The sequence below is a fragment of the Alligator mississippiensis genome, chromosome 14 (assembly GCF_030867095.1).
Source record: "Alligator mississippiensis isolate rAllMis1 chromosome 14, rAllMis1, whole genome shotgun sequence".
NCBI classification, from domain to species: domain Eukaryota; kingdom Metazoa; phylum Chordata; order Crocodylia; family Alligatoridae; genus Alligator; species Alligator mississippiensis.
In genome coordinates this window covers 1,087,082-1,102,844 of record NC_081837.1, presented here as the reverse complement: position 1 = coordinate 1,102,844, position 15,763 = coordinate 1,087,082, and the positions used below count along the sequence as shown (strand labels likewise).

At 65.1% G+C, this 15,763-nt stretch overlaps 3 protein-coding genes across 4 annotated transcripts in view; 1 reads left to right on the top strand and 2 right to left on the bottom strand.

The window, feature by feature from the left end:
* Positions 1 to 6: 6 nt before the first annotated feature.
* Positions 7 to 2,387, bottom strand: LOC102575010 (adenine phosphoribosyltransferase). Its single transcript, XM_014604770.3, has 6 exons — positions 2,201 to 2,387; positions 1,531 to 1,666; positions 1,312 to 1,405; positions 1,017 to 1,163; positions 775 to 870; positions 7 to 612 (listed from the first exon to the last, which is right to left on the bottom strand). The coding sequence occupies exons 1-6, from the start codon at positions 2,215 to 2,217 to the stop codon at positions 455 to 457; spliced, it is 648 nt and encodes a 215-aa protein (XP_014460256.1). The 5' UTR covers positions 2,218 to 2,387; the 3' UTR covers positions 7 to 454.
* Positions 2,388 to 4,915: 2,528 nt separating this feature from the next.
* On the top strand, positions 4,916 to 6,916 carry PROCA1 (protein interacting with cyclin A1). Of its 2 annotated transcripts, XM_059717290.1 has the most exons (4): positions 4,916 to 5,056; positions 5,126 to 5,258; positions 5,368 to 5,502; positions 5,575 to 6,916. In XM_059717290.1, exons 1-4 carry the CDS (start codon positions 4,927 to 4,929, stop codon positions 5,885 to 5,887), a joined length of 711 nt encoding a protein of 236 aa, XP_059573273.1. In that variant the 5' UTR covers positions 4,916 to 4,926; the 3' UTR covers positions 5,888 to 6,916. The 2 variants fall into 2 exon arrangements, with proteins under 2 accessions (XP_059573273.1, XP_059573272.1); XM_059717289.1 differs by having other exon boundaries at positions 4,916 to 5,258.
* SUPT6H (SPT6 homolog, histone chaperone and transcription elongation factor) overlaps positions 6,724 to 15,763 on the bottom strand; it is a 28,509-nt gene continuing 19,469 nt past the window's right edge. The window contains exons 25-37 of the mRNA XM_059717288.1: positions 15,538 to 15,745; positions 15,245 to 15,392; positions 14,788 to 14,930; positions 13,884 to 14,024; positions 12,710 to 12,905; positions 12,364 to 12,602; positions 11,949 to 12,062; positions 11,501 to 11,625; positions 11,254 to 11,366; positions 10,555 to 10,632; positions 10,284 to 10,450; positions 8,782 to 8,972; positions 6,724 to 8,495 (exon numbers count right to left, since the gene is read on the bottom strand). Coding sequence (XP_059573271.1) covers positions 8,309 to 8,495; positions 8,782 to 8,972; positions 10,284 to 10,450; positions 10,555 to 10,632; positions 11,254 to 11,366; positions 11,501 to 11,625; positions 11,949 to 12,062; positions 12,364 to 12,602; positions 12,710 to 12,905; positions 13,884 to 14,024; positions 14,788 to 14,930; positions 15,245 to 15,392; positions 15,538 to 15,745 — 2,050 coding nt within the window. The 3' untranslated portion in view covers positions 6,724 to 8,308. The remainder of the gene's footprint in view (positions 8,496 to 8,781; positions 8,973 to 10,283; positions 10,451 to 10,554; positions 10,633 to 11,253; positions 11,367 to 11,500; positions 11,626 to 11,948; positions 12,063 to 12,363; positions 12,603 to 12,709; positions 12,906 to 13,883; positions 14,025 to 14,787; positions 14,931 to 15,244; positions 15,393 to 15,537; positions 15,746 to 15,763) is intronic.

Genomic DNA, 15,763 nt, shown 5'->3' with positions numbered 1-15,763 from the left:
AGACCAAGCTCCTAATGTGTGAGATGGGAAGGGGCGGGTGCCCCAGGCATGAAGCGCTGCCCTGATGGCTGGCATGGGGCAGCATCCCCGGGCACGCGGGGAGCCCTTGGTGGGGCAGACACATGCAGGCGGAAGCTGCCCAGCGAGGTGGGCTATTCATGGAGGTCGATAAACCGGAGCCGCAGGAGCAGTCGCCCATGCATCCGGTGCCGCTCACCCCCTGCTCCCGCGCGCACGGCTCCTGCCCTGAGCGGCTCCACGCACCGGCCCCGGTTCTTGCTCCCCAGCCGCTGGGCAGTGCAGCCCCAGGGCCCAGGTGGAGGTGGCTCTTAGGCACTTGCGTTTGGTGGGGAGCGGGGATGGCACGGTTGGGGCGCCGTCGGCAGGGCAGGGCAGGGCAGGAGCAGCTCGGTGCTCCAGGCTGAGGCTCCCGTGCACCCGGTCCTGGGCGCCGTCACACCAGGCTGTGCCTCACCCCGAGGGTGCTGAAGGACTCCAGCTGGTGCTGGTTGAACTGGGGCATCAGGTGGTTGGGGACGCAGTGCGAGCACTTGTACTGTGCCTGGATCCAGCGCCCGCCCTCGCTGTCCTCGATGCAGATGGCGGCCACGCCTGCGAGGAGGGGGCTGCGTCGGAGCTGGCACCCCACTCGGTGCCCAGGCCCCGACAGGAGCGGCCCCGCCGGGCCTTCCTGCAGCCGAGCTGCTGCCCCTTACCAGTCATCGGGACACGGGTGCTGAGCTCAGGGCCGGGGATCCCCGGGCCCCGTCCTACCTGCGACGATGCCGCCCTGCTGCTCCACCAGCTGAATGGCTGCCTGCATGGTGCCCCCCGTCTCGATCCACTGATCCACCAGCAAGACGCGCAGGCCTGGGGAGGGGGCTCCGTGTGCCAGGTGCCCCCGCGCCAGCCCGCCCTCCCCAGCCCCTGTCTGGTAGACTGTAGCCAAGGGCCACAGGCACCCTGGGGATGGACACAGCCCCTCTCCAGAGCCGCGGGGCTGGCTGCTACCTCACCTGGGGTGATGGCGTCGGTCCTGACCTCCATCACCTTCTGGCGCAAGGAGTAGTCGGCGTAGGGCTGCGTGTAGGTCTCCACGCACAGGTGCCCGGCTTTGCGGATGGCCAGGAAGCCCTTCTGCAGGGTGTTGGCGATGGCTGCACCTGGACAGGACAGCACAGCGCCCGGGGACATGGGCATGGAGCGGGCAGTGGGGCCAGGGCGGGTGGCTGCAAGGACACCACCCTGCCAGCCCCACGCCGGACGTAGCAACCTCCCCAGGGGAGCTGGGCCATGGGGGCAGGGGGTTACCAAGGATGAATCCCATGGCGTCAATGCCGGCCACCAGGTCAATGGGGTCCTCCCAGAAGGGCTGCAGCAGGTCGGTGATGCAGTCCTGCAGGCCCTGGGGACGAGGCGGTGCTGCTGCACGCTGGGCCGGAGAGCCCCCCGGGCCGTGGGGCTAGGACCTGCAGCAGGGACCCCCTCCTATGCCGGCACCCGGCGGGATCCTGGGCCCTGCCCCGGTACCTGCTGGTTGCAGTAGAGCCGAGAGGGGTCGAGCCAGCAGTATCCGGGGCCCTTGACATTGGGGGCCATGAGCGCCAGGTACCAGCCCTTCTTGCGGGTCTCGGGGATGCGCCACAGGTCCCTGGGCAGGAGGCGGCTGCTGGGAGAGTTGGAGGCAAGGGGTGCCGGCAGCAGGCCGTGCCCTCGGTGGGGGCAGCTCCCCCAGGGCTCCCACCGGCTGAGCCCCGCTGGCTGGGAGCCACCAGCCTGACCCCCATGGCACCTCTCCTGGGCCAGCCGGGCGCCCGGCCAAGCAGCTGCTGGCACGGACACACTGCTGCCCCCGGCAGCCCGAGCCACCTGGTGCTTGAACCACCCCGTGGCCACGCTCCAGGGCAGGGTCCGTGAGCTCCTGGCTCTGGCCGACGAGTGCAGCCAGGGCCTCAGGCGCCCCTGCAGACACCAGCATGCTCACAGGTCACTGTCGGGGTCCCAGGGGGCAGGCACCCCACCCCATGGCTCCCCAACGAGGCAGGGTCCTGGCCCCTGCCTTACCGGGGCACGTGCCCAGCTCCTGCGTCCTGCCCAGGCCTGACCCCTGTTGCATTTCAGGCATGCCCACGGCCTGCGCCCCGCAGCGCGGCTGGGAACGGCTCGTGTTGGCAGCTGCCAGGCTCAAGGGGGCACGTACCTGCCAGGCGGGTCCATGCCGTGCCCTTGACGCGTTCAGTGATCGGGAAGGCAGGTCGAGCGCACGGTTGCAGCGCAGAGCCGCTCCGTAACTGCATCCGGGAGAAGAGCAGCCTTCACGGACAGCAGCAGCTGGGATCACGCAACCCCAGCCCCCCCGGGCTCCCGGAGAGCCATTCACAATTCATTCGCAGGGCACGGGCTGGGGGAAGGGACAGAAAATCCTTCACCCGTCTGATGCAGGGGCAGACCGGGCATCGGCTCCCCAAGGAGAGGGGCCGCCTGCTCAGGCCCAGCCAGACCCTCGCCCCCTCCTGCCCCCAAGCCCTGTGGCTGCTGCAGGGCACAGGGGCTGCTGGCGTGGCCATGTCCCCTACCCAGGTCCAGGCTGCTGCGCTCACCTGGAGGTGGTGTGAGGCCCCAGCCTGGGACCCCTGAGCCATGGCCTGGGAGCGGGGCCTGCCCTGGCATTTTCCTGCATGGGGCAGGTAGCGGGGGCCATGTGCTCACACCGGCCTGGGGCATGCAACAGGGAAGAGCAAGACAGCTTCAAGGCCAGCCCTGCAACACCAACCCCAGCCCCACAGCTGCAGCCCAGCAAGGCCCTAAATACCCCAGCAGCTCTGGGAGCTGGTCCCACGGCCCTGGGTGCAGCTGTGGGTGCTGCTCCTTGGCCCCAGCCAGGCTGTGAGCGTGCCCTGGTGCAGCTGTGCACTGGGACCAGGCCCCGACGTGGGACGCTGGGCAGGGAGGGCTGCCTGGGGAGGCGATGCCTGTCCCTGTATGTGGGGCTGGGGGCTCTGCCCCCCACACAGCAGGGCCCGGCCCAGCCTCTGTGCCGGGTGCACCCGAAAGGCTGTCGTGGCCCCTGCAGCCCCTGCCAGTGCCACGAAGCCCCTGGGCAGGGGCAGACCAGGGCCCAGACCCCAGTCTCAGACCTGGCATAGGGCTTTGTGCCAGCCCTATGGGGGTAGCTGGCCTGGGGGGGTGCAGGCTGCACAGGGGCACCCCCCATTCTGGCACTGCCTTGCTTCCTCCCTGGCAGCTCAGCTGGGGCCGACCCGGATCAGCCACGGCCTTGATGCCTGCTCCCCTTGAGGCTGGCACTGGCGGGGCCCAGGGAGCTGCCTGCCTGTCTCTGCACGCCGGGCAAGGCCGAGGCAGTCCTGGGCGCTGCCCCCCACGTAGAGCCCTGCTGCATGCGCCCGTCTGCGCGGTCAGCTCTGCGGGGCCTGGGGCAGCTCGGGCCCCCAGCTCCTCCTGCTGAGCTGGGCTGTTAATCTGCACGGAGCGAGCTGGGATGTGCGGCCGGCAGGGCGGAGGCGACATGCGGGCCAGACCCACCCCATCAACCCAAAAGAGACGGGCGCTGGCTGCACACTGCCCCTGCACGGAGACCGGGCTGGGGGTTGCGGGCTGGGCCCAGCTCCTGCAACCATGGTGGCGCGGAGCAGGTTGCTGCTCCATGCCGGGTGCCCTCGGGGCTCTGCGCAGGGGTCCTGCCCTTTGCTGCAGGCTGGTGCTCAGCGTCCAGCCCACAGCCAGGCCCCAGCATGGCCTATGCACCAGCTGCACTTCCTCAGGGGCTCCGGGGTCAGGCTGCAGCCGGGGATCCGTCCCAGGCCCCAGCCCCGAGGACGCCCAGTGCCGGGGCCAGGGCCAGGCAGGGAGCTGCACAGGGGGCCCTGCAGCCTGGGCACTGCCAGCAGACACTGTGGGCAGGAGCCGCAGGACCGATCCTGGTGCTTGCGTGGCAGAGAGGGTGCAGGCGAGGGCACCCGAACCCCCCAGACCCTGCACCCCCCATGCCGGGCCCCGCACCTCCCAGCTCTTTAATGCCACTTTGATTAACAGGCTCGGAGACGGAGGCGGCTTGGCGCTGGAATTCCTGGGGCCCTGGGGTGAGCGTGGGTCGACGGGGCCAGGACATGAAAGGGCCGCGCCGATGGCGTGTTTGCACGGAGGAGAAATCCGCCGGGAGACCCAGTCCGATGGGCCCGGAGACATCACCCCATCGCGGGCTGCCAGGGCAACCGGCTCGGCCCGCCCCTTCCCACCGCCCCGAGCCAGCTCATGAATTCAGCGAGGGGCTCCGGCTCCTCGAGGTAACTGGCGGTCAGGCTGGAGGAGCCGGATTAGGCGCTAACCCTTTCCTAGCTGGAGGAGTGCGGCGGGGCCTGCGCGCCCACGGGGTGCTGGGTGGGGAGAGGTGCCCCGCTCGCGGCCTAGGGCAGGCAGACCCTAGCGCCGCGGGGCAGGCTCCTTGCCCACTACCTGAGCCCTGAGCGCGGGTGCTGGGCAAGGTAGTGCCAGGGCAGGGGAGCCGGGGACTGTGGACCGGCTCTTGGGGCCTGGGGGAGATCCGGGGCACGGAGCAAAGGCCCAGCGGACGGCTGCCATGGGAGCAAGGGGTGTTGAGTGGCACAGTGCGGTGTGGCGGGCCGGGGGGACACGCTGAGAGCCAGGGTGGCACACGGGCAGCAGAAACGTGGCTTTGCCCTCGTGGCCCCGACGTGGCCGCCTTGCACGTGCCCTCGGAGGAAGGGGCCTGGGCGAGGGCCCCGCCGCCAGCTCCCGCAGGAGCCCCCACGCCCTCCGCGGTGCCAGCCCCGGCGGGCAATGGCTTGGGGGCGGTGCGGTGCGGGGCGGTGCGGGCGGCCCCTCCCCGGCGCGGCGGGCTTATAAGGGGCGGCGGCGCCGTCGGGGCCCGGGGCTGGCGGCGGCGCCATGCGGTGCTCGGCGCTGCACCTGCTGGCGCTGCTGGCGCTGGGGCCGGGGCCGGGCCGGGCGGGCTTCACCTACCCGGGCACGCTGTGGTGCGGCGCCGGCAGCAACGCCGACACCTACGAGCAGCTGGGTGAGCGCGGGGCGCGGGGCGCGGGCGCGGGCGGCGGGGCGGCCGGGCTGAGCTCCCGCTCCCCCGCAGGGGAGCACCGGGACACGGACCGCTGCTGCCGGGAGCACGACCACTGCCCGCAGGTCATCCGGCCCTTCAGCACCCGCCACGGCTACCGCAACCTGCGCTGGCACACGGTCAGCCACTGCGACTGCGACCGCCGGTACCGCCGGGACGGGACGGGACGGGGCGGGGCGGGCCGGGGCGGGCCGGCGCGGGCTGCGGGGCGGCGCGGGGCTGAGCGGAGCGGTGCGGTCGGTGCGTGCCCGCAGGCTGGAGCGGTGCCTGCGGCAGGTGAACAGCTCGGCGGCGCGGGCCGTGGGCCAGGCTTTCTTCAACGTGCTGCGGGTGCCCTGCTTCGAGCTGGCGCAGCGGGAGCAGTGCGTGGAGCCCTACCTCTACGTGTGGTGAGTGCCCCCGCCCCGCCCCGCCCCGGCCCGGCTCGCCGCCCCCGCTCACCGCCCGCCCGCCCGCCGCAGGTGCCGCCGCTACAGCTCGGTGGCCGTGGCCGTGGCCCGCGAGCCGGTGCCCTTCGCCGTCGGGGGGCCGCTCATCGACGGCGCGGGCCGGGAGCGCGGGGGCCGCCGCCGGGGCAAGGGCAAGAGCAAGGGGAAGCGGCCGCGGCCGCCCAGCCCCGCCGTGCCGGCCCGGGCCCCCGTGCCCAGCGCCGCCCCCGCCGCCACGGCCCGGCCCGCCGGCACCAGCAGCAGGAGGAGGAGGAGGAGGAGGAAGGACCCGCGGCGGCGGCCCAGGACGGGAGCGCAGACCAGCCCGGCGCCCCCCCCGCAATGAAGGAGCTGCCCGCACACCCTCCCCGCGTCCGTGCGGGCCCCGGGGGCACGGGCCGGGCCGGGGGCACAAGGGGCCCGGCTCTGCCCCCCCGTGCCCAGGGCGCTGGTCCGGGGCCGCGGCCCCGCAGCGAGAGCGCGAGCCCTCTGCGTGCCGGGGCCGGCCGGCCGACCTTGCCCCACGCCAGGCTCGGGACGGGGCAGCCTGAGCCGGCCCGGCCCCCTCCCGCCGCCGGCCCCCGGCCAGCTGCGCCTACCACGGGCCCCTGGCGCTCGCCTGGCGAGGGGGTGGCACGGTGGGAGACAACGGGGCAGCGGGGCTTTCCCTCCGCCCAGGACCAAGAGCAGCCCAGCCCTCCGGCACCGCAGGCGTCCCGAGCAGAGGGAAGTGTCTCGCGTGGCACCCGCCTGCCGGGTGCTGGAAGTGGATCCGTGAGGCCAGCAGCCACGGGCCAGGGCCCCGGCACTCCCCCCTGCAGTCACCTTTAGACCCACAGGGTGACAGGGAGCTACCCCCGCCGTAGCCACCACTCCCCCCTTTCAAAGGACACGGGGGGGCTAGAAGCAGCCTCTGGGCCTTGGCAGCACCTCATGCCCAGGGCAGGGCCTGGCTTACAGGAGCTGGAAGCCAGGGCGCACTTCAAGGCCCTTTGCGACAGTCAAGGGCCGTGGTGCGGGACTGCAACCCACACGCGTTTAGCCGAGGCATCTCAGCCCGACCCCCGAGCAGCTACAGCAAAGCCAGTGCTGGCCAGGCTCGGGGTAGGGACAAGATGAGCACCCACCCACAAGGAAGGCAGGCAGGCAGGCAGGCAGGCAGGAGGCCCCAAGCAGTCGATGTCCCAAAAGTAGAATTTTATTGATAGTCAAGGGGGAAACCTAAAACCAAAGGCAGCCACCAGGATCTGGCAAACAAAGCGTGACTGGGGCCCCCGCCTGGTCTCCAGCGCCTGCGGGGGTGGCTCCCAGCCCCCGTCCCAAACTCAACAGAATAATAATAATAATAATAATAAAAAAAAATGAACAGCAAAAATTAGCCTGCTCATGAGCCTGCCTCGGCACACGCCAGCCCGGGGCCGAGGGGTGCAGCCATGCCTGGCCGTGGGCTACGGTGGAGCTGCTGCCTGGAAACCGGCGGTGCTCCATCCTCCACAGACGCCACTTGGTTCTCGGGTCGCCTTCCTCCATTATCCAGGGGCATTTGCATGCAAACAAGGCCTTTGTCTCCTGAGCTCCGCGCCGCTCCTGCTTCTTTCCTAGCTGTAAAACCTCGTGACTCCATGCAGAGGGTCAGGCAGATCGTGGGGGAACAAAAGTCCTGCAAGGGAGCTGGGGGAGGACCACGGGGGAGCGTGGCGAGTAGCCTCCGGGTTAGAAACAGTTCTCATCTCCAGCAGCGACTCTGTAACAGTGCACCGGGCTGAGCCTGACCCCTGCAGCCTCCCCTGCCAGGGCAGGCCGTGGGAGACCCAGGCTGGGCTTCCTGCAGGCCCCTGGGCTCCACACAGAGCGGGAAGAACAGACAGGGATTCTTCCTCCTCCTCCTGGGACGCCCCCAGGTCCGCAGGCCTGGGAGCGCTTCTGTGCAACAAAGGAAGAGGGGCTCTGCTCCCACCTCTGCCACTGCCCCGGAGAGAGGGGTTCCTGCCTGGTGCTTGGCAGAAATACTATTTATGCGCCCCGTTTGGGCATGCGAGGGAGATGTGGGAGAGGCTTTCAGGCTGCATGACATCCTCCTGGCCATGAGAGTGGCAGTGCTAGTGGCACCTTGGGTATGAGCCTGCCTTGCTCCCGGGACACGGCTACCACCACCCTCCTTTCCCCGTCTGACCCCAAAACAAACAAAACAAAAACAGAATAAATATCGTCCCAGGGAGAGGCCGAGCCCCCGGGGCAGCTGCACTTCTCCCTGGCCGAAGCCCTGACCCCAGACCTGCTTTGCTAAAACCCCCTTGCAAAAGCAGATGCCAGGGGTTGGCATGGTGTCTGCAGGGAACCACGGAGCAGAGGCACCAGGAGTTGGTGGGTGCTTAGCGCAGTCAGGGCGAGGGCCGTGCCACGGGAGGGGCTGGTAACGCGTCGCTCTGCGCAGGGCGTGCTCCCTGCCCAGGCTATGGAAGCAGGTTGCTGGGCACGGCCAGGGGCAGACTCCAGTTTTTCAGGTGAGCTGCCGAAGCGGTGGAGCATGGCCTGGAGCAGAGGCTGCTTGTGAGGCCCCTTCCTTTCCTATGAGATATACGCAGATATATACTGATGCCGGCCCTGCCAAGCCTGGCGCTGGTGCGGGGGGTGCCGCCCAGTGTCATTTCACACCATGTTATGCAGTATAAAACAGGAGTTACGTGGCTAAGGAAGGGGACTTGCTTCCAACTGTTCTCCCTCCCCTCCCCCTTCCCAGAGAGCAGAGGGGCAGGTCCAGCCAGGCCTATCGATCCATCTCGTCCAGCAGTGGCGTGGCGTCGCCGGCGATGGACATGGGCGTGCTCTCGATCATGGGGCTGGGAGATGGGCGCGGAGTCAACCGCTGCTTCTGTTTCCTCCGCTCTGCCTCCTTCTCCTGGAGCCACTGCTCGGCCATCTTCCCCCAGTCGATGGCCGCATGACTGTTGGCCCTGGACAGACGGATGGACAGACAGGAGGTGAAAATACTGGGCAGCACAAGCCCTCCGGGGCCCTTTCCTTTCTCTCCTTCCCAGCCCCTGGACGGGCTTTTGGGGCTGGGTGGAGAGAGCAGAGGGTGCAGGCCATGTGCGTGCCTCTCCCAGCACAGCTGGCATAGCCCTGGGATAAAGAGCAGGGCGCGACCCCCTTGGGCAGCCCCTGGCATACAGCACTGCTATCAAGCGAAATGCAGGTCAAAGCACGAGGCCCACCCCCCCAGCTCCCCAAGAGGCTCACTTGGGCTGCTGTCGCTGCCTGGAACTGGATGAGGGCTGCGATGGCGGCTGCGACTGCGTGGACTGCGGGGTGGTGCTGGCCTGGAGCTGATGATACTGCGGCGTTGTGATCGGCTGGCTGGGGGTAGTGTAGGAGTAACTGGGGGTCATCAGCGGGGTGGCCACTGGCTGCTGCGCCGGAGTCGGAAAGACCTGCGAGAGGATGGATGGACAGAGTCAGCTGGTACAGAAGTGTAGGGGCGAGGCACTGCGTTCTCCCCCTTGTAGACAGAACCACAACGGCTCAAGCCAGTCATGCTGGTCAAAGTGCTGCTGCACCGGCCAGCCCGGGTGTTGTGAACACAACATAAAACCAGGACGCAGCTGCCCTCAGCAGATCCCACAGCAAAAAGTTTAACTGTAGCCTTACAAACACATTCAAGCATCTCACATAGGAGACCGCAGTGCACTGCCCCAGGAAGGGCGGCACTGCAGGGAAATCTCCCCAGGCAAGATGCCTGGAGCAGGGAGTGAGGCAGCAGAACACACCAGGCCCTTGGGTGCATCAGAGGCATGACTGCCCCCTTGAGCAGGGCGCTGGCTGAGGGGTAATACTAGCAGCACAGGGGGCTGGCACACGTGCATACGTGAGCACTGAAGCAGCCTGCCCAGGGCTCAGGAAGAGGGTCTCAGCTGTGACAGGCTCTGCCCTGATCCCGAGATGAGGGACCCAGCAGCTTGGGAAGCAGGACTTGCTGGTCCAGAAATCCTGACAGCCCAAGGCCAGGCTTATCCACAGTCCCTTGGGGCCCAGATCAAAGCAGTCCAAAGAGAAAGGTGGCCCAGCCAGGCACCCGCCGCTCGCCTGCAGCAGCAGGGGGAACCGAGGAGAGGATGCAGCCCCTCCCTTTGGTATCCCCGGGGTCTGGCACCAGGGGAGCTGGGCAAAGCCAGGGGCACCAACTGTGCAGCAGCCAATGCCTGTGGAGGCATCTGGGTGGGCAGATGTGCTGCTTGCGACCACCCGCCAGGTCTCCCCTGCAGCCGCGCTCATACAGGCGTCACTGGGGGAGACGACTGCCAGGCAGCACGTGCGGGACCTGCTTAGTCCTGCACTGGAATGAAAGCCTGTCCCAGCTCTCGCTCCCTGCAACGTCCCCGAGAGGAGTTGAAGCGCTTGCCTGACCTGCGTCTTGGAGATTAACACCGGCCTGCAGAATCAGCACATATTTCCACAGCTAATCCTGCAGGCTGGTGACTCCAAGCAGTGCATTCTGGAGCAGCCGCGGGAGTCCGTGTTCCTCACCCCATCTCTCTGCCAGGACCCCCCTGCTTCAGTCACATTCCTCAGGAGCCGGAGCTGTGCTCCCTGTAGCCCCAGCTCCGGGAGGCTGAACCAAGCTGGCCGCCCGCAGCGCCAGGGCAGCACACCATGGCCTACACCACCCTTGCAGTGGCAGGAGAGATCCCTGGACCACTGAGTGTGTGGAGCTTCCCCCAACCAGGCTCCCCAGCCCCACCTACATGGTAAGCGCTGCTGCCGCCGCCGCTGCCACCGTAGCCGTACTGGCTGGATGCCCACTGTGCGGGCGTAGCGTTGGGGTTCTGCCCCTGGCCCGTCACTGCGGCAATGGCACTGAACATCTGCGACGTCATGTTCTGAGGCAGGGCATTCACCGCTCGGGTCAGATCTGCAAGACAGATGCCAGTGTCAGGGGTGGCAAATACCCAGCGGGGAGTCTGGCTCGGATGCGGGGATGGTACGTCAGGTTAGACAGCACAGATCAGAACTCACCAGCCAGGTTGATGTTAGCAGGAGTAGCATTGATGGAGGCTGGAGTCCTGGTCCTGCTGCTGCTGCTGGGGGTGATCCCTGGGGCAGAAGATGAGAAAGAAAGGCATCAGTGGTGGAATTGCAACCAGGTTTGTTCATTGTGACCAGGGATTTTGAGCAGCTGCAAGCAAGGCTCTTGTGAGCATTCACTGGGTACAAATCCCATGCTGAGGCCAGGAGCAAGGGCTGGCGTGAATGCGAGGCCAGAACAGGAAGGGCAAAACAGGCCCTGCCAGCTGCTTTCTTCAGAGGTGCTTCTAGATGAGGGAAGCTTCAAGCTGGTGCTTTGAAACCTCTGCAAGGGGGCCTGACCCACAGGTGGCCTGTGCCTCCCCAGGGCAGCTCCCTCCAATGGACCCATGGCACCAGAGGCAGGTTGGGGGCTGCTGCTTCTGTGCACCCATGGGAAGAGGGGCTGTTTGTGCCCAGGGCTGCTCCGAGCAGTTTTAAGAGGCAACTAAATATACGGCACAGCCTGCTGCAATGCGCGCGTCTCAGCAGGCTGCCAGCAGACACCACACATCCACTTCCATCGACCGAGACCAGCACCGTCAATGGGGAACGGAGCCAGGCTGTTGCCCTGTCTCCACAATGCAACTCTCTTCCCTGGGACATGCTGTGAGCACGCAGGACTGCGGCCACGAGGATCTGGGGGGTCACCTGGCACGGGATCCTGATAGTGGTCCTTAAACCAGCGGAAGAGTCCGTTCACCGTTGGAAAGATCTGTCCCCGGTACCGGAAGCCCTCCGGCGTTACTGTCACGTACTCTATCCTGCAGAGGGAACAACATCACGTGCTGCTTCACACCGTCAGGGCCAGAAGCCTGCCCACTGAGGTGACACATCAGGCTTCAGCCCCCAAAGCCAGGCACTGGCTGCACCCAGCGGGCATGCTTGCACCACGCACCTGGGCTTGCCACGAGGCTGGTACCCCAGCAGGAATTTGCCAGGAAGATCTTTGCAGGCACTGATGAAGTATGGGATGAAAGTCGGCTTCTCTTTCTTCGTTTTGACCAGCATCTCTTCCAGCTTCTGCAGGAGGAGGAGAGAGAGACCCAGTGAGATACTGAGGGCTGTGCCAGAGGCAGTCTGAGGGCAGTGCAAGGGCAGTAGGCGTGACCCCTCGGGTACTCTGGCTCTCCCTACCCTCACCCCTGGGACCACTGCTGTGCTATTCCAGCCCACGCTCCCCCGCTTGGTCCGCAGCTGGGAAGCAATTAACCCAGTGTCCCTGTGGGACCTACCCAGGTCAAGCCTCCCCCTTCCTTAATGAGGACTTGTGGCTAGCACCTGTCTTGAGGCTAGAGAGCCCAGCCCAGATGCAGCTTCTTGCTCCCTCCCACTGACCGGCTCACCTTCCTGTCTCCGCCACTGCAGTCCTGGTAGTACTTGTGATTCAGTAGATCCCTGGCGAAAGACGCCATTGGCTGGACGTAGCGGGCGACGATTTCATCCAGGTCCTCGAACTCCTGTGAACAAACATGGTGAAAAAGCCGCTTTCATTCCAGCTGGGCTCAGTTTCTTCCAGCAGCCAACCCTACCCACTCAGAGCCAGTGATGTGCCCACAGCAGGGTGCCCCACCTGCTCCTGCGGCTCAGGGGCACAGCTGCCGCATTGCTGCTAAACTACCTGGCTCCTTGTGGAGGTCCCAAATGGCTCCCTTGGCCTGCAGAAGGACCGTGCTGAGCCTTGTGGGGACTGTGCCAAATTAGCACTCGCATCCCGTCAGCCAGCAGGGCACAGGAGATGGGCCTCTGCCTGGCTCTTACCTCCGTGTTTATCCAGAGGGTCGAGCCCAAGCTGAAGGCGTTCTCCTTGCCCTCCTCACGGATGTCCACGTGCTGGTAGATGCCGTCGTTCACCTTCCAGGTGACTGTCAGGTGGTTCTCCCCTTTGCTGCTGGGGCGGATAATGACATCCCCTTGGTCCATGGTTTCCATCATCTTCTCGGCCTGCTTGAAGCTGATGTTGTGGAACGAGGGGTGGGCGATCACCCTCTTGATGTAAGCTACGGGACACGAGATGCACCATGAGGCTCCTGCATCACCCCCACTGCATCGCTCTTCCCTGATGCAGGCTGAAGATGGCAGAGGAGCCCTGGCAGGGAAGACTCACTGGTGCGCTGCTGCTTCCTCTTCATGTCTTCCTCCTGCTTATGGTCAGAGGCCTCCGTGTCGAAGTCATAATAGGTGTCCTTGGGCAGCTTCCACTCGTTGTTCTTATCCATCAGGTCGGATGTCCTGCAGGTCAGGTCCGCGCTGAACTTCTCGATGTCGATCTTCATGATCCGGCAATGGACGGTCATTCCCACCTGCAGGGGTGGCAAACAGGGTCAGGCAGCAGGCGCGGTTCAGGGGGCACCTGGTGTAGCGTTGCTGTGCTTGGACATGGTACAACGAACATACACAGGCCAGCTTAACCCGCCGTCTCCTCTCTCTCCGAAGCTGTTACAAGTGCCTCCCCCCATGGTGGTGAGGGGCTGGGGGTCACTGGAGATGGGTGTCCCCAGGCACTGACTGTGCAGAGTGCTGCTAAATGCACAGACTGTTCTTCCTTGTCTGTTGATGACAGCCCCAGCAATGGCAGCAGCAGAGCTGGAACCAGGGGTGAAGGGACAAGCAGCAGGGCAGTCTGTGCAGAGGCCACAGGGCTGGGCTAGGAGGGGCTGATTTCCCAGCCTGCCAAAAAGACCCTTTTGTACAAGCAAGGGCTGGGCAAGCACACTGCAGAGACTGGGAGGAGTCAGACCTACACGTGGTCTGGCCAAGTGCCCCGCAAGGAGGCTGCGGTCCCGAGCAGGTCACTCAGGACCAAGAGGCCCTACAGATGAGCACTTGCGTCTGCCTGGATTTTACGCTCGCGCGACTCTACTGCTAACAGCCTGCACCCCTGCTCGGAAGGAGTTGCAGCAATCTGACAGCCCCGCTGGGAGAGCAGCCACGAGCCAGGGGAAGTTAGCTGCAGCTCTTTAGAAAGCCTGAGACAAAGGCCAGCTCTTCACTGGAATGCCTTCTAGCCTCCCAGGCTCTGGGCCCCATTCAGACTGCCATAAATCCTCCTGCAGCACAGCAGGCTGAGTCACACGGTTCCCACCAGCACCAGGGGAGATTTGCAGCCTGGGAGAAGGAAGCTATAAAAACCCAGGATCACTCCTGATTTAGGGCCCACAAGTGAATGCAATGGCTACAAAGATATACAGGGAGCAGCATGATTAACAGAACTCCACACCACCAGCCCAGCTCCTGAGACGCCAACCAGAGCCGAAGGGGTGGCAATGCCACTCTCCTACCTTCACCCTCTCTTCCGGGCGCTTGACCACTTTGTCACTGAGGAATTTGGTCGGTATAAAGCCCGTGACCCCGTTGTCCAGCCGTGTCTTCACCCCAATTGCCTGGCCAGGGCAGGAGCCGCTGTCAAAGTGATTCCACACCTTCAGCAAGCAAAGGAACAAGGCACTCAGCATGGGAACACATTTCCAAAGGCAGCCCAAGAATGAGGCATTTGGATGCTGCGGGTTCCGGCAGGGTCAGGGCAAATGGGGGTTACCCCCACAGCTCCCCACCTGCAGCAGCCAGTCCAGAGACTACAGGCCGGTGGTGGTAGTGGGGGGGAGGGTGGTTATCAAGTGAACCATGGGAGTGAGTGCTAGTGCTCCTGCACCACTTAGCCTCTGGCTTGGAGGTCTCCTCTGCAGCCTGGATGGCCTGATCATTTTTAGATTTGAGAGTACAATACTGTTGTGAGGGATGGATTCCATGGAAAAGGATCCAGTGTGCTTTTAGAACAGCCCAGGGCAGAGCTGCACACCTGAGCGGGCAGCCCAGGGCAGGTCTTAAGACGGAGAAACTGTAGCCAAGGACCACCTTGTTCCCTCAACTCCAGTGGGGGCCTGTCAGCAAGAAACTGGATGCCAGGCCCCACGTGAGCTTGCTTGGAGCCCTGGGGAAGGAATAGCCAGCAGGCTGCTTCACTCCCCTCCAGGCTCACTAAGCCCCCTTGAAGCCACTAAGATTTAGGGAGGCAGGAAGCAAGCAGCAAGGGCCTGCTGGGCTTTGGTCCTACTGCGTGGGGCTGCTGCGTACGCCTTGGACACAGCTCCTACCTGGGGGCCCTGAGGCTTTGCACAAGGCCCCTTGCTTCTGCACCCCGGGCAGCAGCCCACCAGCCAGAGATGTGCTGGCCACACAGGTTACCTCACTGAGCTCTGGGAAATTGTCCTGCTGGCAGAAGGGGCACTGCCACAGGCCGGTCTCATCGTTCCGTATCGCCTGGTCATAGCTCTCCCCCTGCGGCCGCCTGTGCGCAATCCCTGTCACGTTGCTGATGATCATTTTCCCTGTGGAAGGAAGCAGAAAGCTACAAACTGGGACAGAACTACCACGGAGAGCTCTAGTGCTGGCAGCACCCTGCCTGGACTCCCAGGTGGCATGGCTGTCAAGCAGGCCTCCCTGGGGGCTAGTGGCATGGCTCAGGACGGCCTTGCCCTTGCGAGACCACTGGTGGCCATGGCATGGGGAAAGGGTGTGGAAATGGACTGGTTCCTTAGCAAGGGGAGCCCTGTGTCACCAGACTACTGCAAGCTGCAGCCCCTGCACTCTCTCAGAGATCCCTGCTGCCTGCCCCCTGCAGACTCGGTCAGTCGGGACGTACCGATGTAGAAAGTTTCTGGGGTTTCTTTGGTCAGCATGTTGAAGACCTCCTCCGTGTTCGGAGAGCGGTAGGGGGTTCTCAGGTCCTTGTACCTGCAGCTCAGCTCAGCTCGGATGTCGTACAGAGTGATGTGCTTGTCGCCGTAGCCCTGTGTGTACGAGTTTCAAACATTTCTCTCTCACACGGGGTGGCAGTCCCGCTAGAACTGCCCCATGCCATGCGCACTGGAAAAGCCAAGACTGGATGGGAGCTCTACCCCATGCCTCCTCCAGGCCAATAACCTCGGCACAGACCTGTCTCTCCAGCTCCTCAGCGAAGGCATCCAGATCCAGGTCTTTCAGGCGCTCGGGGTTTTCTAGGATCTCTTCCAAAGCTCCGGCGGGATTTGCATCCTCTGCTGATTCATCGTACTCAAGGGCATCCACGGCCATTTTCCTTGCCCATTCGTAGGTTTCGGGATGGACCCTGGACCCATCCAGGACCTCAATGTAGGAATCCGTGCTGGAAGAGGCAAAGTGG

Coding starts and splice junctions, on each gene's coding strand:
- LOC102575010 (XM_014604770.3), bottom strand. Junction 1,406..1,530: donor GGCTCTACTGCAACCAGCAG/GTACCGGGGCAG, acceptor CCTCGTCCCCAG/GGCCTGCAGGACTGCATCAC. Junction 871..1,016: donor GACCGACGCCATCACCCCAG/GTGAGGTAGCAG, acceptor CCCCCTCCCCAG/GCCTGCGCGTCTTGCTGGTG.
- PROCA1 (XM_059717289.1), top strand. CDS start 4,927: ATGCGGTGCTCGGCGCTGCACCTGCTGGCGCTGCTGGCGCTGGGGCCG. Junction 5,259..5,367: donor CACTGCGACTGCGACCGCCG/GTACCGCCGGGA, acceptor GCGTGCCCGCAG/GCTGGAGCGGTGCCTGCGGC. Junction 5,503..5,574: donor GAGCCCTACCTCTACGTGTG/GTGAGTGCCCCC, acceptor CGCCCGCCGCAG/GTGCCGCCGCTACAGCTCGG.